The sequence below is a fragment of the Penaeus vannamei genome, chromosome 1 (genome assembly GCF_042767895.1).
Source record: "Penaeus vannamei isolate JL-2024 chromosome 1, ASM4276789v1, whole genome shotgun sequence".
NCBI classification, from domain to species: domain Eukaryota; kingdom Metazoa; phylum Arthropoda; class Malacostraca; order Decapoda; family Penaeidae; genus Penaeus; species Penaeus vannamei.
Genome location: NC_091549.1, coordinates 16,656,945 through 16,681,697, shown reverse-complemented (window position 1 = coordinate 16,681,697; position 24,753 = coordinate 16,656,945). Strand labels below are relative to the sequence as shown.

General features: G+C 36.0%; 1 protein-coding gene across 3 annotated transcripts; it reads right to left on the bottom strand.

Annotated features, from left to right (window-relative positions):
* Positions 1-447: 447 nt before the first annotated feature.
* On the bottom strand, positions 448-19,017 carry IntS2 (integrator complex subunit 2). Of its 3 annotated transcripts, none has more exons than XM_070118436.1 (20): positions 18,527-19,017; positions 14,305-14,446; positions 13,167-13,383; positions 12,882-13,012; positions 12,454-12,666; positions 12,033-12,205; positions 11,701-11,901; positions 11,384-11,567; positions 8,595-8,743; positions 6,936-7,128; positions 6,443-6,615; positions 4,802-5,001; positions 4,395-4,544; positions 3,996-4,148; positions 3,552-3,729; positions 3,106-3,376; positions 2,382-2,489; positions 1,938-2,157; positions 1,410-1,583; positions 448-1,195 (listed from the first exon to the last, which is right to left on the bottom strand). In XM_070118436.1, exons 1-20 carry the CDS (start codon positions 19,006-19,008, stop codon positions 1,035-1,037), a joined length of 3,873 nt encoding a protein of 1,290 aa, XP_069974537.1. In that variant the 5' UTR covers positions 19,009-19,017; the 3' UTR covers positions 448-1,034. The 3 variants fall into 3 exon arrangements, with proteins under 3 accessions (XP_069974537.1, XP_069974656.1, XP_069974593.1); XM_070118555.1 differs by having other exon boundaries at positions 3,121-3,376; XM_070118492.1 differs by having other exon boundaries at positions 6,443-6,612.
* Positions 19,018-24,753: the final 5,736 nt, after the last annotated feature.

Below are 24,753 nucleotides of genomic sequence, written 5' to 3'. Positions count from 1 at the left end.
CTATCATCGTGACTGATATCTTTCTATCATTGTTGTTGACAAAATCATTAAAGGTGTTTACAATTTACTTCAAGATTATCTTTACCCAACTGCATTAGAATTTATGGTGATAGTTGTAGTTGATAATAAGATGTGTATAAGAAAAATCACCACTAACACCACAATTATCAACATTATTGCCTACTTTAATTGCAGGAGTATTTCCAGATAATAGGAAAAATTGTATCATGTTTATCATTTCTGTCACAATGACTTAAAAACATCTAATGTTTTCAACTCATCAAAATAGTAATAACAGTAATAACAAAAACAAACAAGTGTCCAAGCAAGTTCCTACACATACTGGTAGTCAATATTTCCATAATAACATATACAAGCTCCAACACAATGGTTATTGCAGCTTCATGAACAATAAGCATAATGTTCACAGTAAAGGGGAGGAATATATTTTCTTTTGTATCACTATATATTTTATTGTAATCTTACAAAATCTAACATAGTACCTGTGTAGCTATGAAATCAAATGGAAAAGAATAATGGCAACTAAATTCCTACACAATTACTTAACAATATATGCACACTCTCAAAAAAAGATCATACAAAAATATTGTCCACATACATTTTGGACTTAACCTTCTTTACAACATCATATTCTTTTTTCCAATAAACTTAAAAAGATTTCTGGCAAATTTAATATATTCATTTAAAGCTACTCCTTTTAAATTCTAATTTTTTCCCTTGGAATTCTGAAAGCTTTATCTGATCCAAATTTTGTAATGATCTGAGAGGTTGAAGTTTTTAGACATCCAAAGTCTCTATCTTTGCATCAATAGCCAATAGCTATACTATATTCCCTATCAAAAACATGAGAACACATGAACAAGTTAAATTATGCAACAAAATTACCCCCCAAACTTAGAAACCATTGCATATCTTGGATCCAACTAAATGGATTTATCCAATCAAACAGAACCTGTTCACTGGCTATTCCCCCTAAATGTACATATGATGCTATGTTAGCCCAATGAAATTTCTCAGTACAGATTGTGGGTCATTGTACTAGCAATGACCAACTCCTTGAAGGTAGATATGATACGCGCGTAAAGGCTGTCTTCTTGCGGCACTTTTCTTGGCCTCAACCATGGAATGGTCTCGCAAGCCACATCCTCCTCATAGTCTGGTTTGTCAAGAAATGCTGAAAAAGAGAAAGCAGAATATTTTAGTAATTCTCTCTCTACTGAAGACATTTCATACAAAAAAAAGGAAGGGGTTCTTAATTCCACAATCATTTTCCACTTCACTCATTTCCCAAGAGTTATATATATTATAATTTCTACCTACAAGAAATATGTATATATTCAAACCCATGCCTGATAGTTACAAATAAAAAAAAGCAATTATTCCTTTACCTATTGAATGTGGTGATGGTGCAGTAGACAGGGCAGAATGTGCTGCACCAACCCGTCCGTACATCACCAGTAAGTGGAGCAAATCATCGATGAGGGAGGGGAAGGCTCGGCCAATACGCACCAAAGATGGCAACGAGGCTTCCATGATGGATAGTCTTTCTTCCTCTCCCAGAACTGTTAACATTTTGGGATTTTAGCATCGTTTCAGCTCCTCTTTCAAGATAAAATCAAAATGCATAAATCTATTTCTTTAACTAATATTTTGAACACTTGGTCTATAATTGTAACATCAGGAGAAGGATAACATTTCTGATTGGGTAGAAGCTGAATTCAACAGTCATTTAGATTACTGCTTGTTATAGATACCTCATCAACACCATTTATTGTACAGTGAAGCTTTGGTTTATCTGAACTGTTTAATGGTATATTAAAAAAAAAAAAAAAAAAAAAAAAAAAAATGACACTGATAATACATCTTTACTGTTTTCTACACATTTCATATCCCATAAATCTTGGCTCCACTCTTACCTGACAGAAGAGTAGCTAAAGTATTGATTGCCAGCCTAGAAATACTCAGGGTTGAAGGCATGGCATTCTGGAGGGCCAAGTGGGATGTAAGCTCTACGGCAAACATTTGCTTGTCCAAGTCTGGCAGCTGAAGAAGCTCTGGGATCCAATTGAGGCCAATTGCAATGTGCATGGAGGGAACACCACGCACAACTGGGCCTATGAGTTCTCCAGGGTAACCCTAAAAACAAAGTGTTTAAGAAGTGTACTTGTTAAAGTGTTTGTTTGTTTGTTTTCTGAGGAATACTTCATTAATTATAGCTCCAGAGATATAAAAGTAAAAAAATTCTTCACACAAATTTAAATGAGACATCCTCCACAATCTTCATCAAAACTCTAAAAAAAATAAGTCAAACCACGGAAACTGCATCAACATGAATAGAAAGAATACAGCTTTCAACATACCTGAAAGTGCACTAATTTAGCCAGTGTAGTGTCCTTAAGAAACGCTTGATGGATGAAAGAACACGCAACACTTCTTATTTCTTGGAGAGTCAGAGCTCCAGCACCATCCTGGAAAATAGAAGGGAGAAATTTAGACACAGATAACCACTGGTATGAATAACATTTCTTGCAACGACAACTACTCCGATTGAAGTTTTTATCATCATGCAGCATAATAATTCAAAAAATAATTATAAAAATCAAAGCAGTAAGCAAAGGAATTGTATTCTAATCTAAAATTCTATGCAAATAAAGCACTTGTACTGTCTAACACTGAATAAAAGAACAGCAAGCTATGGTAAAAATGGTAGGGAGCTTTGTCATTCAATAGCAAGCATGTCTAGCTTTCATATAGCAGAGATAAAACAAACAGTCTGCCGTGCATTTATGATATACTGAAACCATTTCCTATACAATTACCATTAAATGATTGGCATTCCATTCTATTCTACAGAGTAGCTATGTGCAAAACATGCCTTTTCTAATACAGCAGACAATCCAAAACACAAGCAAGAGATAGGGATAGTCAAGAAGTTGCACAAACTCATTTTTTCAAAACAAAGAACAGAAGTGAAGTTACACATACTCCTTAGTCCTTGTACTCCTTCCATGGCAACACAATACAACTGGGGATGTAATAAAACCCTTCACCATAATCAACAACTTTAAAAATTCAATCACTTACTGTAAGGGTGCCCACCTTCTCATCACTGTTCATGAGACAGGCCTCCAGCAGGATTTGTACCGCAGCACTTTCCTGTGTGAGCACGAGAGCTCCCCGGAGCTTTTCCCTCTCCTCCTCAAGAGCCTGTGGTGGGGTGGTGGTATTTCCCCCCACAGGAGTGTGTGGAGTGTTCACTAGGGGTGTGTTTTGCATTTGCTGAGAGAGGAATGTACGGGAAGACAGGAGATACACCTGAAGCATGTATATAACCAACTGCAGGAGAGGGGCACACCTGTAAGCATAAATAAGATTTTTAAAAATGCATTAGCAATTTTTTTGACAAAGAAGGAAAATAATTAACAGATATATTCATAAAAGATATGATGACTTTGAACAAGAAAACCTTGTTTCTTTGCACACAAAATATTAAGAAAATACCGTTTGGTATGATAAAAAATCAAACTCACCTATTAACTCTCGGATCACATCGAAGCACATACAGAGGATCCAGAATGATGTCATCCTCTGTCAGTGCCTTTCTCAACTTGCTCTGAGGCTGCTCCGGCTGTAGTCCCTCAACGGACATGGCCCAGAGACGACGAGGAAAGAGTGAGTTTAGCCTCATCCAAACTTGCCGGTATGTGTCTGAAATAGGTATCCTTTTTGTTACAGCAAATAATAGAAGGAAATGGAGATGAAAAATAAATTTCCATGGATAATGCAAATAGATAAATAATCTTTTAAATGTACATATAAAGTCTGATAATACTTCAAAGCAATAAATTGTTTCAATCTGAACATAGGAAATGAACACATGCAGCTTCTGCAAAATATAAATGAACTATAATCATGCAGTAAAATCTTTATGAATAAGCAAAAGAAATTAAATTTAAAGTAAGTCATTGACCAACCTAGGACTTTCCGAGGCACTCCAGGTTGCAAGAGGCACTTAATAGAGGCAGTGATAGGGGCAGCCAGAGGCCACACTTGGTGAGGAGGCATGCGCATCAGACGGTCCAACACGATGAGGAGCCTTCCAGGTTTGTCGGCAGCGTCTTCCATGGCTGTAGACATATTTGTGTAATGTATTATACTTCTCTCTGACATGGGAGTACAGTTTAATAAAACATATTTGGTAAATCAGACACATTACTAAGAAGGACACAGAAAGAGAGAGAGGAGAGGAAAAGAAAAAAAAAAAAGGAAGAAAGAAAGAAAGAGATAAAATCATACATACACAAACACATTCATGAAGAAAAGGAAAAAAACATCAATTCGTCTTCCCACTGAAACAGCAAATAATACATCACCTTTCGTTACAGACTGAGGATCAAGAGGCACTGGAGGTGGCAAGATCCCCAGGCTGGAGTTAGCTGATGGACTCTGATAAAGCCAGTCTTCCACCAGGCACAGCTGAGGATAATGGCTCACAAGCAGTTTCACCAAAGGCGAGAACAGACCTGAGGAATGGGAAATGCAGGAGTGAGAATAAATTTATAGTGTGATGAGTATTTCCAGGGTAAATGTTTGATGTCATTACACATTACCATATTTCTGTTTCTGAAGAAGTATTTACATCATGATTTTATTTTCAATTTATGAGCTTCACTTTCATCTATGTAAATATATGTTTCTGAAATCAAAACTTGAACATAACAATGACCATGTTAACATAATCTTAAAGTAAAACCAGAAATAATAATATACATAAACAAACCTGCATATAGCCTCTGTTCCTTCTGAGCATGTGAAAGCAGGTATCTTATGGGTAACTGAGCAAACAGATGCGGAGAGTAAGAATGGATACGCCGGCTGTTTGCCAGTAGTTGGAGTGTATTGTTCAGCCGTACATCCTCATACAGCAGCAAGTAATACAACAGCAGCAACTGTGATGTCATCACTGATGTCACATTTACACTGCAAAGCATTGTACATTTTCATCAGTATCTTTATCCATAGTCAAGTAGATAATCTCTCACTAGAATGTTTCTCTTAACTCTAATCTTCTGGATCTCATCTACTTTAAGGACTATATATAAAACTAATAGCAAAGCAAAAACTACAACCAAAATTTCCCAAATCAAATAACTATGCAACACAATCTAAGCCAGTGTTGTCCAAACATTTTTGCCTATTGTACCCTTCATTACCTTCTATTGTAATGTAACCCCCCCTTCACAATGGCTAAACAAACTGTTTTACTTAGGATAATGCAAATAATATACTGATTATGAAAAGACTGCATTGCAGGTGTTGGTAAAAAAATCAAATTTAATAAATAAATAAGAAAGATGATTTAATAAAATGCTTGAAAAATACTTAAACAACTTAATGTGAAATGTGAGGCGTGTGTGTTCCTTCTTTGTTCAAGTACCATTATGATCTATGTTGCATACCCCCAGGGGTATGCGGACCCCAGTTTGGACAACACTGATCTAAGCCAGTTTTTCTACTGCCATACAACAGTTGAAAAATTTACACACCTTAATTCCAACACAAAATAACACCAAATATCAAGGTACTATCATATAAGACTATCATTGTTTAATTTGCTGACCTTATGGACTTCCCATCAGTGAAGAAGTACTGGAAGTGTTACTTACATATAATCTGCATCATTATGCTGTATCTCAATAAAATGAACATTAAATATACCTTAGAATGGAAACAAGTCTTTAACAGGCCGTGTCCATTAACACACTGTTGCCAAGTAACCACACGATATGATCTCACCTGATTTCTCTTTTCCTTGATATTCATGGATTTTTTTTCCTTTCTTTCTTTCTTTTTGTAAAGCTATTAATATCAATGTAATTATCATTATTATTGACAATATGATTATTATAATGTTAGTAACACTATTAATAGTCTTAAATTTTTTTAAAAAGGATCTCTGAAAATCCAGGAAGATTAAACAGGTGAGATAGATAGGACTAGTAATTTGAAGTACTTGTAGAGCCATCTATATGTAAAGACAACTGATAAACAAAAAAAACACAATGACCTTGCTGTATATTTTTACCATCCCAGCATCATGGGTTAACGTAGCAATTTGAAAAAATGAAGACTTCAATAATAATCAAGGCTACGTCTATCTTTGACAAATTATATTTCCCAAAACAATTCTTACTAGATCCTTGTTCCAATACTGATGGGTAAAATCTTGGGTAAAATTGGAAATATCTAAGTATGCATGAGACCTCATCCTGGCAATCAGGACATAGCTTTGCAACGTGAAAAGACAAGACCTATTATCTGCAATTTGATATCACACCATCACATATCACATCACCCACTACCAGTGGGTTAACATACAGACAAACAGTAATATTAAAAAATCTATTACAGCCACACTCACCCATTACAAGAGGTATTGGAAATCCGGTGATGTGTCCTGACAGAAGGTGAAGGCATAATGTGACCAGCTGAGGCACCTGACATAAATGGAGACTTTTCCCGAAGCAGTGATTTTCTTCTGCTGAGATTTCGGAAGGGTGCAGAGGCATGTAAAGTTGTTGGCTTTGAGCTCTGCTATGGGAGGAACACATGTTAAAACTGAGGACATCAGCCAAGTCCAAAAAAAAGGTAATCTGTAATATATCTCCTAAGGTTATAAAGATATGATGATGGGAAATAAGATGACAGAATTAACATTTTCAGTCAAACATTACTTTCAAAATAATATAAATAATCATAATAAAAAAGTCACTTATATTCATATAACTAATCACCTTGGTATGATCAAGATTTACCCACTGTTTAATTTCATTAAGCTATAACTATAACATATCCAAATACCATATGCATCTATATTAATTATCCAACCAAAAAGAGTATCTATTCATACATACATTCACTACTGAAGAAGCTTTTTCAGTAAATATTGATTGCGAAAAAACAGACATAATTTCTTCCTCCGATATTGGCTCGTTAAAGGTATCAGAAAGGCCTCCTTTGCTAGCAGGTAAGATAATGGAATTGACATACACCTCTATTAACTGTGGCATTACTGGATGAAGTGGTGTTACAGATGCACAAATTTGACTGCAAAGGAGAAAAAAAGTCATGAATATATTTTTAAGTTACTTGAATTTCACATTCTTAAAAGGTAAACAAGTAAAATAATGATTGCATAACTAGCAAGGATGTGTGTGTGTGTGTTTGTGTTTGTGTTCGTGTTTGTGTGCATATGTGTGTGCCTGTGCCTCTGCATGTGCATGTGTGCCTGCGAGCATGTGTGAGCATGTGCGAGCGTGTGTGACTGTATCTGTGTGTGTGCGCGTGTGTGCGTGCAAGTCAGTGTGAGTGCATGTGAGTGTGAGTGTAAGTGAGAGTGTGTGTGTGAGTGTTAGTGTGAGTGTGAGTGTGAGTGTGAGCGTGAGCATGAGTGTGTGTGCGTGTGCATGCAATAATATTTTTAAATAACAGGTAAATAAACTGAAAGAGAAAGATAAAAGTATTGCAAATTATAAATGATGGATACATTTTGGTAATTAATGATAAGACTCTTATATACTATAATATGTGGGTACTACAAAAAAAAGTATTGACAATCAACAGCTGAAACTTTTAGTGTTAGATGTTCATTTCAGTTATCCTTCCTATGTGTGCATAAATCTTCTGCATCAGGACATTATTCACAGTTACCAATAATCCACAATATTTGTTAGATCCATACATACTTATAGCTTGAAGTTATGTTTATCAAAGGCTGCATTCAGTTTTCTAAATGCTCCTTTTGTCAAGCAAATGTGACAAGTATAATATTACAAAACCCACCCTACTACCCACTTATTCACTAAACATTTCTTAGATAATTTACATCCTGCAAATATCATGGAGAGTTATTCATTCTTCTACATCCTGTGAATTCCATGGACAGTCATTCATTCCTTGATAAGCTAAATACTTTCCCAAATTTTGAGGTAAATCTATCCAGCGGTACGCTATTTTGTTCTGCAAAATTCGGTTTGAGATATAGCCATTGTAGGTGCATGGATACAGAAGCACGTGGCAGAAAGAAGGGCAGGATATCCCCCTTAACCCACAAGCGCCAGTGTATTTTGAAGCCGAAAATAACAGTTTCCGGGCTGGCAAGGCCCGCGATAGAATTGGAGCGCAAGCCCGATCCATCGTCACACCGGGTGTCTCGTTTGTGGGACACCCGTCATAAATGGGTTAAGTGACAGTTTATATTCAATAATGACACTCTCTTCCTTCCCTAGATTTCAGGCAATAAGCATTACATTTCACCATTGAAGAACACTTGAAAATTAGGTCTAAACCAAGCACAACTGGGCCTCCGAATTATGGGTAAAGGTTGTCCCCTTAGTACATTGTTGCCTTTGTTCCACAGATATCCCAAAGATATTTTTAAAAGTTTGATCATTTTAGCCCATAGGTTTCAAGTAGCACCTTAAGAAATAGTACAATACTTTCATCTTTTTCACATTTTACAAGATCAACTAACAATACAAAGAAACAAGATCAGATTCATTAGATTTACTCACTTGTATATCCAATCTTTGATGGGGACTTTATGTTTGGTGAACATTCTGCTCTTGAGTTGATGATACACACAATGAACAGGAAGAAATCCAGGGATATTTGCATTTAACCCTGATGTCACTGGTACTTTGACTGCATGAGCCGTTACAACCTGCAGAAAAGAGCAAAATTGTCTTTGTTTTTATTATATATCCTAAAGGTAATGCTAATTAACAAATGAATAATAAAAATGCATAATCATATTCTGCCTCATTACAATTGGGAGATTTGATTATCTGAAAATAAATCCTGAAATCTATACTACAATAATACAGAATATGCACTGTTTAATGCAATTTGCAATCTTGTATCTGCATAAACTTTCATTCTTACTACTTGGCTGTATCTTTCTGAAGGATAAAGTATATAAAAAGCAATATAAAAACTAATAAATTGCAATGTGTTTCCTGATCTGTCTCATAGTTTGATGACAAATGTTTGAATTTTAAAAAACTGGTCTACAAAAGTTTGCAATAAGAGCTAAGTTCCAAAAGAAAAGAATCTTATCATAAAAAACCTATTCAAATAAGCCACCATACAAATGCTTCTTTAGAAAACTTTGAGAAAACATGCAATGAAGAACAATGTGGCATCAAAAGTGTGAATAAAACATTGTGCAAATTGTGTATCTTGAAAAACAAGTATGTTGGATGGAGAAAGTTTAATAAACATGACATAACAATATGCTAAAGATGCATTTCTTGCCAGGGAAAAACATCCCACCTTTGTTTTCATATCAACTGCCCTCTGTGAGTCTACATTTTTATTTTTTCCTTTTTATCTTGAGAGAAGGTGGCTTCCATAACCTACAGTACATACTAGTTTAGATGCCTTGATACCAGACCAATATAAGCTGTTGGTAGAGACAATCTAGCAGCAATGCAATGATTATTTCTGATAAAACAGGTAGGAAAATATAAGCTCATCCAGGATTAATCAATTACTTTGCTGGATATTTCATACAATTTTAGTTGAAGTTAAAAGCACAACAAAATAAATAAGAGCAATAGCACTTAAAATGATACTATACTTGATAGTACCAAGAAATATCTTCAGAACAAGGAATACAAATCTTACCATAATAAACAGTGTCATGTTTTTAAACTGTATTAAAGTGTACTCTAAACCAATATTTCTCTTATGTCTTCTGATTTAACAGTTCATAACTTTTGTTATGATTTTTTGTTGGGCCTAAAGAGGCTTTAGTTGGTCAAATGTGGGTGTTAAGAATATAGAAAGTGAGAGTTAAAAGGGTTAAACAAGAAACCCGAATAAGACCAAAAAACAAATATATATTCCTGGAACTCTTCTTGTTTTCAGTGTCTGTGACAAACTGTAGGAAGGTAAGAATGTATACAAGGGGAAAAATTGAGCCTCATCTTTGTTAAGAAAAAATAGAGCAAATAGACAAAATGAAGACTGGACAATGGTCCCACAAGACTTTTATCAGTAAGGGAGAAAAGAAAACAGAGAATCAAGACCAATTAAATACAGACAGTGTGGTTATAAAAAAAAGTGAATTAAAAAACATCTACTGAACTAGAACTATCAGAAAAGCACTTTCACAGTCTCCTTGGAAAATGTGCATTTCAAATTTTATCACAATTCTCAAAATGGTATAAACACTTATCTATGCCCATAATAATTGTGAAGAATAAACATTAATTGCCTTCCTATAAGTTCCACTCTCATACAAAATGATAATAAACACAGCAAATTAATGCTGTATTCTTCCAAATAACCAACACATTCAGGTATTATACTCCTCTTGAGCTTCAAATAAATAACCATGAAGTACAAGTATTCTAAACTTCTCTTTCACAATATTGGTATACATCAGTGGTGGTTATGCTCTTTGAATCCAATGTAACATATGATTTTTTTCTCCCATGATTATTTTTTTTACCACAGTTGCAGTACCTTATCAAGTATAAAACTATGTAACATTTATACTATGTTTGATTCTTCATCAGATTAAGTTTCTATATATTTTGAATGAATATAATACATAGTGAAAAAAAATATATATGTGTGATTTAATACAGTAAGTTGAGAGAAAGTAAGTGTTTGGGGGTGAAACACTAGACTTGAGTGTTAACCTAACCCATGCATTATTCACATTATGTTCATTACTGCATTCCCTTTAAAAAATTGTCCTTCATTACATTCTCGGAAAAAGATATGAATAACTCTTTATTCATTTCCACCATTACTGAATCACGCAATTAAGAGATATGGTAAATTTCATCTTGCTTTGAGGTCAAGAAGTAGAATGTGCTTTTTGGTGCCTCTCCAAGATCAAATGAGAGCAACATGTGAGGAATGAATGCCACCCAAAGGCCTACCTTCACCCACTGGTACTCCATATTCTGGGTCAGTTAGTTTGAGGTTGGCAATAAAGAAAGCCAATTAGCTCTCACAAGGATATATTTATTAACACAACCTTGAGTTTACAGTTATTCAACTGAACATAATTTCCAAAATAATTTATGATACTCTGTGGTAAGATTTAAAGTTGCCTATCAGAATATGGACAGGCCCATTTGATTTACATGAAGTTGTATCACATCAGCTAGTATACCGCCTTACCTCACATAATATTACAAAACTCATTTCCAGTGAGGTCAACAGAATAATAATGCAATTCATAAAAATAATTTTTAATGAGAAGAGGACAAGAAAAGTCAAATGGTTGGAGATGAATGAAGGAGAAAGAAAGTTCATTCTACATAAATAAAATCTACAATCTCACCTGCTCTGTAAATACATCATGGGTGAAGATATACTTGATACGGGAGAGGTTATTAGCTCTCGTCAGAACCTTCATTCCAAGAGCTGCACTGACTAATTCTATGATGGCACTCAGCTGTTGTACATGGAAGTGTATAGCCATCAATAACAACATAGCACCAAATGAAGAAGAAACACCACTTGCTCTGTAAATGTGAATCTAAGTTAAAAAAACAGTGTTATTCAGTGTTATCACCACACATATCAAACTAATGAGGACTGTATTTACAGAATCAAACATAACCCAATGGGCAAAAAAAAAAAAAAAGAATCTCTTACCCAGCAAAGTATGCCTCCTCTTTTACCAACCACTTGATCCACTCAGATGCTTTCCGCTCATTCTCTTGGGATGAGATGAGTGAGGGACACGCAATAAGCATACAGAGACCTGTGCTGACAAACCTCACACCTGCAGCTGATGGTGGTGGGTGACAAGTGACCAGCTGGAGAAGCAACCCAATCTCTTTGTCTTCACTGAATCTGAAGGCAAAAGAAAATGGGACAAAGTAAATTTTAGCCGCTATCGGAATTTTAATACAAGTGTACCATATAACTTTACGAAAGAGCTAACCAACATGATGATTCTATTGACATTTGTATAAAAAACTTACTTGAGGTTTGCTAAGCTTTTGAGAGCACAATATAGTCTCAGCAGAGCAGTGGCATGAATGACCTGTGAGTCTGGCAGTGTGTCATTGCTATTGAAGAGAAGGAGATTCCTCAGACGCTCGCTCAGATCTGTCCGTAGAGCTGCCAGTGCTGAAGCCTGTTGTTCGTATTTTCTCTGTATGGCGAGAAATAAATTATCATTGTAATATTACTAAAAATAAATCACAGGTGTATAATTCAGAGTGGAAAAGAACTGTTCATAAATAAGATAAAGATGAGATGAGCCCCTGTGAGTTGACTGTGGTAAACTGTTTGGGCATAATATGTAAATTAGCCCTTTAGTTTACATTTACAGGTGAAAATGAGAATGTCACAAAAATAGAATAATGATGTAAAAACACTGTAATACTAGACTTCACATACCCTTTGTCCACTTTTAACAAAATGCGCAAACCAAGTACGCTGCTGGTGGTTGTGTGAAAGGAGTAAACCTGTAATGAAGCTGACTGCATCACCGCCTTCCCCTCCATAAACACTGCTTCCAACAGTTCCAGAACTTCCTGCTACACCTGACCCTGCCTTCCCTGCATCTAGGGTTAGATACACAGCCAAGCCTGGCATCCGGCACTGCTCTACCTGTTGACAGAAAATAATAATCATTAAAACACAAATGAGAAAAGTTGGCATAGTGAATGGCTAGAGCAGGTCTAAAAACTGTCAGAAAAGTATAAATAAATTGGAACACTGATTTGGTGAATGAAAAAATGGCTATTGCAAATACTATACAAATATTTTCACCTTTTCAGAACTTCCTTACTACCAGCAATTTCCTTAAAATAAACTGAACTCACACAAAGAGCCCGAACATTAAGTGCCTGACTAGGATTCATTTGGCACAATGTTCGCACAGCCTGGAGGCGCAGCAAACCCCCTGGTGTATCCTCATCCTGCTTGTCACCTGACATCACCAACCCAGTCACAACTGCACAAAAATGAGAAAATCAAAATGTATACTATGAAATAACAAGTACTAAAACTAAATAAGTGAAGGAATTGTTTCCCATACCATAACAAAAAATAAAACATTTTATGTTATATTTCTGATTCTGTTGCTGAAATCACTCTCATTTACTGACCTTCTCTAAAACAGTCAGGTTGATTTGCCACCATTCGGGCAATCAACGTCGGCCCATTGGTGACATGGAGAAGAGCCTCAGCGACTTCTGCTGGAGGAAGCAGTGCAGGTAGTTCAGCAAGGGCAATGCATAGCACATCACTCACTTCTTCAAGGTAGCATGGGTTGTCAAACAGCTCGGATGATTTGTGGTAGAAATCTTGATGGGGATCGCGAATCTTTGGTAGCAATAAAAAAAAAAATCATCTTAGTAATAGACATTTAGCATATAATTCCATAGCTTGACAAGTTATAAAATATAAACTAAATTTTTGTAGTAAATATTCAGGAATGGACTACAATGACAGTAAAGAAAAAATCAAGTAATGGCCATATAAAATGTATGATATAATATCATTCAGCATAGTGGTTCCCAAACTCTTTTATTCTGTGGCCCCCAACCAATATGTAATAATCCCCATGGCCCCATTCAGTGATCTGTCCTCTTTTCAGATTTAGTTATTAATTGTTATGAATAGTGTAATGGTGTCAATAGCTATAGGGCAAGAACACTTTATGGAAGGATTCTAATTCATTAATATGAGATAATTATATTTAGGTTCTATAGGCGAGATACGATTCAGTTTATTTTGATGTCCTAATTTTCATATAGCTCCATGGCTCCCTAAGAAATTACCCTGTGGCCCTGAGGTTGGGAACCCTATTTCATTTAAAAGATTATCTACAAACAGAGACAGTAATGCCACAATTACTTATTAAAGTCTATGGCTCTATGCTACTGTCTAGTCCTGTTACATCACTGCCATTACCAATATAAATAATGAGAATAGAGTTTACTGACCTCCCAGGAGCTTATAAATATATGAGGAACTAATTCAAGTGCTAAATTACTGAATATATGTTAGTGTGGTTTGCCGACTTGCCAAAATGCAAAGTACAGAGGTCACGTTGTTGCTTCATGTGGTCCTATTCTGAACAATTACATTTTTTCATATACTCTCTATATGAACAAATGGAACAATGTTGGTTAATTCTGGAATGTAGACTCTGTAGACCCTTACATTTCCATAATTTGTGCATACTACCCCAAAACAAAATGATCAAGATTGAAATTTAACCCAGAAAAGAAAAATCCTTACCTGTGCCATGACCAAGAGTAATTCTGACAGCAGTAAGCGCAGTCTTCTTGTGGGATCCGAACACTCAAACTCAAGTGCCAGTCCATTGGCCAGGTTCTGAACAAGGACACTCTCATTTTGGCTTCCACCTCCAAGTTTTTGTCTGAAAAACAAAATTGTAACTGTCAAACCTCATAAACATTAAAGACAAAATTAAGATGTCAGTGCTGTAAAGTAGCCTATCTATCTATCTATCTATCTATCTATTTTTTTCTTTTTGTTTTCTTTTCTTTCTTTTTTCTTGTAATAATATTCTACATACATGGCCCAATACATATACCAATAGTTGAGTTTCCTCCTCAAGTCAGAGTGGCTATTTTGAATTAGGTAACTTTTGAACAAGGATATTACCATATAATCAATAGACCCCCTTGGCTTATTTCTTCTTGTAACAGAGGCATATGCATCATGGGATAAATTGGCATTTTCTGCAGTTTACATAAAACACTCCTACATATAATTTTGCTTGCTGCAAACATACATAAGACACTTGATAATGACATTACCGACAGATTATCAGTTCATGAATATCTACAGAACATTAACCAATATCAATTCATTAGGTATCTCAATAATATATAATTAAATATATATTATTTCCAATGTTAACCAAGTGTGGAATGTAGTGTCCGTGAGCCATGACTGGAAGAATGCCGGCTCCAGAGAGAACATCATTTCTATGCTCAACATTGTATTCATAGCTGCCAAGACTTGGAGCATAGGCTGTATTACAGAAAATTTAATATTACAGAAAAAAAACACATAATAACAAAATGATACTTATTCTAGCATTGAGTTACAGACAACCTAGAGAGATGATATGGAGTCTGTGTAAGGAAAACAGTCCATTACCATCAGGATAAAGCAAATTAAATGAGAAATATGAACATTTTCTAATAGCAAAAAAAAAAAAGTTAAAACCACTTACACATAAAAAGAGAAAACAAAATTGCAGAAGAGAGGCATAGAGTCATGTCACACAAGTGTTCGCAAGCATCCATCCTACAAACAACACACCCATCAGAGTAGCCATTCTTTATAAAGGGATGAAATAGCCAAAGAAAATTTTTCAAGTGCTTCTCAAAAAAAATGCATGCTGTGAGTGATACTGCTGGCTATTTGAAAAATGGAGAAAAAAATTTACTTTACAGGAGTCAATTCCCCCCCCCCCCCATAGGGAGAATGAAGACATTCAAATGAACATTAGCAATAATATGGCTCTCTTGCAAAAACAATTGAAAATCAGTGGTTGAGAGTACAATAAATAAATAAATAAATAAATAAAAATTAATAAAAAAAATTATAATATCAACAATAACAAAAATAATAACAATAACATCAATATTAATAATAATAATAATAACAATAATAATAATAATAATAATAATAACAATAATAATAACAATAACAATTATAACAATAACAACAATAACAACAACAACAACAACAACAACAACAACAACAACAACAACAACAACAACAACAACAACAGCAGCAGCAGCAACAACAACAACAACAATAATAATAATAATAACAATAACAATAACAATAACAATAACAATAACAATAACAATAATAATAATAATAATAATAATAATAATAATAATAATAATAATAATAATAATAATAATAATAATAATAATAATAATAATAATAATAATAATAATAAAAAATCTGTTTTTCTGTTTCTCAATTTTTCTTGTACAAAGACATCAATTTTCCTCGATATGCCACAAGACTTCCAAACTACAACTGCAGATCATGATATATCTATCATGACTTACTCTCTGCCAGTTAGGAGCATGATGGGGTGGATGACTGTACACCTCTTGGGGATGAGAGTCCTCTTACCACTCTATATATTTTCAGTATTGTATATATCATCTGCTCTACTTCATAACTTTTTGATACACTTATAGCATATCACAGCACAACAAAACCAAAACAAGTGATTCACTGATGATTAATCCTGCTTCAATTTACCACACAATCCTTCCACTAACTTCAACCAAATAACTCCTACCCTACTCATAAAGAATATCACCTTGAAATAGGCATAATGTCAAGTATTCCAAAATCTATTGTATAGATTCAGTTCCACACAGCCTGTAATGGATAGAATGAAAAAAAGTAAGATACTTTTCATCAATGGTATTTTCCATTGTAATTTGATAATAAGAAAGTTGTTCAACATGTAATACTTTGGTATACATCTACAGGAAAATGTAATGACACTACCCTAAAAAAAGGGAAAAACTACACATAATGACATATGAAATGATCTGCACTGGTAAAGTATAATGTCAGAAATAAAGAAAATATGTCATGACAAATGCTGTGCAGGGAGTAAGTCTATGGTAATCATGTGGGAGTCTCCCAGGTTGGAAAACAGTGACTCCGACCATGAGTCGCAGCTATGATAATTTTTGCTCGCACTCAAATTTTGGTTAATCTTTACGGCATGGACGCACTAAGTTAGGGCAAATTGAATATTATGTTATTGTAGAGGATAAAAGTTGCAGTCATTGGTACAAGCAATAATTTGCAAACATGAACGGTAACGCCACAAATAAAGGTAAAATATCGCTGAAAGTGGCGCTCTCAGCCGTACTACCAAGTTTCAACTCTATCTTGCCATGCAAAGCAAGGTGAAGACAATGTTTCCCGGGGGGTGTTGGGGCTGGCAGATGCCCAGTCACAGCAACTTAGATTGATGAATAAATTTTTTGATGTGGAGTATAGAATTACCCAATTTTCTTTCTTGCAGATATTTGAATTCCAACATAAACAAAACAAAAATAAAACAGACTCCATCCGCACTTAAAAACATATATGAATACCCACTTAATTATTGGCACTTCAGAAAACTATCGCTGCAGTTCACACCATAAAAGCCCTATCACACGAGCACTTTTTCCGTCAATTTCTGGGGTTCTGTCTGAATTTGAAGCTTTCCACAAGGATCGTCTACAAACAGAACACCTCCCAGACCAAGAGAGTTACAACTGTTTCCATCTGACTAATTTCCGTGTTGATCTTTTGCAATTAAAAAATTAGATAGGATGAGTGAATGTAAACATAAGCTAATATTTTAGAAAATTCATATATACAATATACATCATCATATTTCTTTAAAATAACGTAACATGTATGAGAATATTTGTGTGATTCCCAGGACGTCACTCCGATAGCGCCATGTTTGTTTACATGATTTTCATAAGGAGTTCATTCGGAAACGCAAAAAATTGACGGAAAAAGTGCTAATGTGATAGGGCCTTTAATGTCTTTTGCTCAAAGGTCGCAGCCTACAAATTATCATTGGTCACTGAAAGGAAATCCACTGATTTCAATGATTCTCGGTGTTGTTTCTTGTGCAAATGCTTTATTGAGGATATCTGAATACCATTTCCATCAACACTTAATTTGTTAGTCCCGATAGCTAGAGAGGGCATGAAGTATATTAGGGAATATATCCATGAATCCTCCTGTCAAAACCTGCAGCCGGAAACACACAAATGTGTATGCACAAAGAGTTCTTCAGATCAAATCTCGTAAAAAGCAGTTTAATAAATCTTGAAACATGTAATAGAGGTATAATAACATTAATAAGCAAAGCATAAATGTGGAACGGCAGATACTGATGATTAGCAAAATACTATTTTGACAATCGTGTAGTAACACATGAACTACTTCACACATTGCAGTAATGAGTTCTGTGGTCAGTCCAATATTTACTCTCAACATGAAAACAAGATGATTGACTAAGCCTAAATTGGGCTCACACCTCTGTGTATTTATGAATAGAACCTTAGGGAAGCACTTGCACAAATATTACCATAGAAGAAACGTGTCTTGGTTGTTATCAGTCTATCGAATTATACAGGCTTTATCTCCCAACTCAGGCACTACCTTGTTCCACATATTGTCTGGAAAGTGTTTGATTGATATGGTGATATTTGTGGGTTTCCCAGGAGTGACTGGAGTAATAATCTTTAATCTCAGAGGGGTGAGGTATCTTCACAATTACCAATGCTTTCACTATCATTACCAATGAAAGCTAACAAAAGATTCACGCATATTACACTGAAATAACTGAAACAAGGAATAATAACTGCAAGGTTGGACGACTGTGTGAAACTACAAAATTATCAATCAAGTTCCCAGTGAACAAAACCCTTCATACCTCAGCTGCTGTTCCTTCTTCACGTCGATCTCCAACGCAGGGAAGTCAATGGAAAGGAGAGCCACGAGGGAATTGACCACTTCAATTCCCGAGAGGATCCTGAGGATGACTTTCCTGCCTGCAATGCATTCCTCGGAGTGGTCCAGGGGCGCGATCAAGCTCATCCTCACCAGGCATGGCAGGATGGCCCTTATTTCCTCCTCGCGACAACATGCTAGAGTGTGGATGTCGGATTTTTCTATAGCTTTGAACACTCTAGGGGACACTGGGCTGGTCACCGGCATGATGAGGTGAGATTGTGAGGGAGAAAACGAGGAAAAGGAAGAGAATTTTTCAGTCTCTTGCTCCTTCCATCGCGATTGTTTACAGTCTGAGCCTCTTTGCGGTGGTGCCACGTCTGAGGATTTTTTTCCCGGTGTGCCATGTCTCTGGTTCCTTGATTTTTTTTCTTTTTTGCTTGCTTGCTTGACCTGCATAATCATATAACTATACACATCAAAACTCACTATTGCAATGATTTAGATCAATGCGTTATTATGATTAGCATAGTTATTGTTATCATTTTCGTAAAAATGTTTATTATCATATCATGGTCATTATCATTATTCTTATTGTTATCATTATCATTATAATTTTTGCTATTATTATTTCCATAATTACCATCTTTGTTATTACTATTATTCCTATTATTAACATTCATATCCTCACCATCATCATCATTGTCATATGATTGCTATTTCATTATTTTGATTACTATTATCATTATTATCATTATTATTATTGTTATTATTATCATTATTATTATTTTTATTATTACTATTATTATTATTATTATTATTATTATTATTATATCATAATTACCATTATTACTATTATTATTATTATCATTATTATTATTATTATGATCACGTTGTTGTTGTTGTTATCATTATCATTCTCCTCCTTCTCGTCGTCCTCCTACTCCTCCTCATCATCATCATCATTATCCTCATCCTCATCCTCATCCTCATCATCATCACGCACATACAAACACACACACACACACACACACACACACACACACACACACACACACACACACACACACACACACACACACACACACACACACACACACACACACACACACACACACACACACACACACACACACACACACACACACACACACACATACATACGATGAGAAATATAAGTATGTATGTATGTCATTATATGTTTTATTCATATGCAAAATAAAATCCGTTTAATATTTTTTCTATTATATTTTGCTCTAATCAATTTTTTGTAAAGATGTCATATGAGTAAGTTTTTCATATACTATTGATTTAAATGTAGGCCTATTCTTACTGTATTTGTGTATGCACTATGCGTGTGTGTGTGTGTTTGTGCGTGTGTGTATACACACACACACACACACACACACACACACCCACACACACACACACACACACACACACACACACACACACACACACACACACACACACATACACACACACGCACGCACGCACGTACACCCACACACACATAGTGCATACCCCAAATACAGTAAGAATGGGTCTACATTTAAAATCAATAGCATATGAAAAACTTACTCATATGACATCCTTACAAAAATTGATTAGAACAAAATATAATAACAGAAAAAATAGTAAACGGATTTTATTTTGCATATGAAAAAATCATATAATGACATACATACATACATATATTTCTCTGCGTATGTATGTGTTTGTGTTTGTGTGTGTGTGTGTGTGTGTGTGTGTGTGTGTGTGTGTGTGTGTGTGTGTGTGTGTGTGTGTGTGTGTGTGTGTGTGTGTGTGTGTGTGTGTGTGTGCGCGTTTTATATACAATTGATTTTAAATGTAGGCTCATTCTAACTGTATTTGGGTATGCACTATGTGTGTGTGTGTGTTTGTATAGAATATTTAAATTCTAATATGTGTTCCTTTGAATAATGAATCATAGGCGTAAGAATATAAATATAGCAAGGGGTCCTGGGGGTAGCAGGCCCCTGGTGAGGTCCTGGGCAGCACCCCAGTGGGGGACCAGGGGGCAAAGCTCCCGAAAGCTCCTGGATTTTAGCAGTCAGTTTTAAAGATACGATCAATAACTTCTGCACTAAAATCTCAAACATTTTTATTTAGCTAATACTTGACAATTAATGTTGGAGGGGGTCTGTGTTCTCATCAACCGGGTAACTAAGGAATTGCACTGCTTGTTTGTTTACATGGAATGTCCTCGAAAGTTGAAAAGTTGGGATGGGGGCAGAAGTTGGATCCCGCGCCCCTATATTCTAGAGCAGGGGGCGCTCACTCCCCTGCCCCCTTTTCCTACGCCTATGTTAACATGACAAACAAGTTCTTGTAGCTGCCTTTGTCTGAGAACTTTGGTGGGTAACGTTCCTGCTCTGCCATCCGTGCGATCATTGCTGTGCCCCGAAGAAGTAATGCTGCGAAAAGGCTTTTGGTATAGTCGCGTTTTCTTGCTTTCTCCTTCGTTGTTTGAACTACAGTTTGTTCATTATGAATTCTAAGCATACACGTGCGCGCGTGCATGTGTGTGTGTGTGTGTGTGTTTGTGTGTGTGTGTGTGTGTGTCTGTGTGTGTGTGTGTGTGTGTGTGTGTGTGTGTGTGTGTGTGTGTGTGTGTGTGTGTGTGTGTGTGTGTGTGTGTGTGCTCGCGCGTGTGCTCGCGCGCGTCCGTATGTGCATGCGTGTGAGTACATAAAGTACTTATATATACTTAGGAAGTACGTCCGTGTGTGTGTTTCTGTGTGCATTTGTGTGTAATCAAGAGTTGATAATAAAAGAAATATAAAAACATTTACACATCTAATAATACAGAACATAAGCAATTTTCTATGAATAAAGTTTATTTTCGTTTTCTATCATATCATCATGGGTCACTGCATTATTTTTACAGTTGATATTATTAATCAGCTTTATCTGTTACCTGCTTTTCATTTCCATCAATTAACGTGATGCTTTATTCTCGCCTTTCTTTCTTTCTTTTTCGCGTAGGCATTACACGTGCAAGGGAAGATCTATGAATATACATGAACATCACAAATGTTAAATGTTGAGCCTATCCCCATCAGTTTTCATGAAACATCACCAAAACATCCTCAGTATCCTCACCGATTCTAGCCGACCAGAGAATTATGCTCTGCCTATTTCTTTCTTCTTGATATCCATCTTTGTCAACTTGGCGTAGCTCCCATCTCTTTTACTGCAACTCGGAATTACGTTCGCTAATGTGTTCCACAATCTTTGAATCTCATTCGTCCACTCCTTGTCCTCCTGGGCGGTATTCACGAAAGACCAAAGATTTTTTTACGATTTAGTCTCTGATTTGAGCAGTGTCACATCTTAAAGTTAATGATGGTTGGATAAATATCATGTAAATCGTTTTAGATCCTATTTTGATAATCTATTGTAATGATACGGTATGGTAAATATAACAATAAATCCTACTGACATCACGATAGCATTACACATTTAGTAAAATTTAAGTGTTATGTGGCATGTCTGCGTTTATTGTCACTGGAAACTGAAAAGATGGATCGACGTTTTTAACACAATGCATCAAAAGCGGCCTCGAAGCTTTTCTTATTATCGTTTCCAAAGTGAAATAATCTCCAGGGAAATTTGCATAAAACTAAATTTAAGATAAAATTAAAGACCGCTCTTACGTTTGTGAATAGAAAATAGCTGCAATATATAAGTAACGACTAATTTAACGTTTGATAATCAACCAAAAGTGTCTTCCAAGTTTTTTCCATCACATTCGATCCAGAATTACCTTCAAATTTGTCTGATTCGGTCGCAGTTTTAGGTGTGAAAGTGTCCCACGCTTGTAAGGACTGTCTTTAAAACTACAATGCAAATTTACTCAAAGTTCAAGATAATTCTGCATCGAATAGAATAGGAAAAACTTGGAAGACCCTTTTGATTGATTGTCACACGTTAATTTAGTCGTTTGTTATATCTCACAGCTATTCTTTATTCAGAAACTTCAGGACTTGTCTTGAATTTTGTCCTTACGAATAAGGACTGTTTTAAATTCGGACATGCATATACACAGAAATAAATGCGAAATATGTGAAATAAGGTTAAGTCCCTCTCATTACACTTTCTGCACCGCAATGTTCCTACTTGCCTTTGCGTTAACCTTCCTCCAGTGTTGGTTGGGCCTCGTCCTTCGGTGTCCTTTTTCTTGTATCCATTTCGCAGCCGCTTGTAGTTCTTCGCTTCCGTTTATATGTTATTGTAGGCTGCTACCCATGAAACTCTCTCTTTCCATTTTCTTCCTTGTTCTTCTGTTTGACTGTTTATTATTTTCTGGTACCCTTTTTTCCGTCTTTTTCAGTTGCTTGCTGCATCCCATCACTTCACATTTGATGTAGTCTGACAATCCATGTTCCTCTAAAGGTGCTGTCACACTACCACTTTTTCTGTCGATTTTTTTACAATTTTATTTAATATAAATACAAACATTCTCGAATATAACTCTTGATTTGGGTATGATTTGCTGAAAAAAGTTGACGTTAGGGTTTTCAGACGGAAACGATCATTATCGTCTGACTGGAAAATCGACAATTCGCTCAAAAATGGACAAAATTTCAGAAAATTGTCAAAAAATTGACGGAAAAAGTGCTAGTGTGACAGCACCTTCATTATGATTCCAGTCCTCTTTCATCCCTATGTTTGCTCTTGGATGTAATGCTCTGTCCATGGTCATTATTTTCTTCTGGTTATATTTATCGCCTGCAGTTCCTTTTGGTTCCTGTAAAGAATTCCTCCAGAGCAACTGAGCACAGCAGCCGTTCGTGAGTTTATTCATTACGTTGTTTCCGCTTAATCTACATTTCATTAGTAGATTGACTCGTCTCTTATGCCTTTGATGCTGCTTTCTTCATCTCTTTTATTTTGGTGCCATTAGCCTCTTACACTCCTAGGTATTTACATCCATTATTTCTGGTTAGATTGCACCTACATTTACTTCTCTTAACAATGAAGAGAAATGAGAAAAGGCAGATGATGAATATGAGAGATTATATGTATGTACAATTGCTGTCATGCGGATTTGAGATTTGAAGCGCATTTTCCCGTACTTGATGTCAATAGGATATTATAGGAAATGCTACCCCATGCCTAAATTTTAAAATCAGAGTTTACCATGTGGTAGCACACATCATTCTATGATAGTTTTCTTCTATAGCATTTTCTGCGTAAATTGATAATAACGGAGTTATAAAGGGTAGAAAATCCACGAATTCCTGGAGCCGCAGTAACCTTTACGCCTCCAGCGCCGCGACAAAATGACAAAAAGTCGTTAAGAGCGACGGGAAATCGGACGGATTTGTAGCGGATGACGTATGCGAGGGAAATCAAATGAGCCAATTAGATTCGTGCGTGAACGTGATGTGAACATGGACACTCTATAGAACCAATCAGATATGGAATAGATCATCACGTGACAATAGAAGCTGGACCTAGGAGAAGCCTTTTGAAATTCATATCAGTTCCATCATGACTAAACAGTGTGTAGGTTGTGAGAACAATTATTTCGATTTCATTGCGAAATATCAACAAAATAACGAAGCAAGCTTACTAAATCTACATCACAGTGTCCTGCCAATGGAAGTACAATGACCGTACTGTAAGACATCGTGTCATTACAGAAATGACAAGACACCAGCGGGTTTGTGGTGCATGGAAAAGGGTCCAAAACAAAACGAAGAAAGCAGTGTAACTACTGTAAGCGATTGCAATTCCCGCCAACAACAAACCTGGAATACCCCGACGATCCCAGTGACCTGATGCGTCAGGTAAGATGAGGTTAAAACTTCCTGGGTCTGGGCTCTCTCCTGCCGGAACATACGAGGTGAAGATTTTGCTGACCAGGCGGGGATGGGGAGGCCGCAGCCCTCCCTGAGAAGGGGTATAAAGGGGCGAAGCCCCCTGAAACCGTCAGATACCTGGTTTGCCCGTGCTCTATCCAGCCGAAACATACTAGGTGAATATTTTGTCAATTAGTCCAGGGTAGGGGAGGGGGCGGCAACCCCACCTGAAAGGGTTTTTAAGGGGGCGGAGCCCCCTATACAACCCGGAAATGTGTTGATATAATATGGTTACAAGTATTCTACCGATATTTCTCGAAATTCCCAGATGTAGGCCTATCAAGCCCTCCCCAGCTATCGAGCTATTGAAAAATGATTC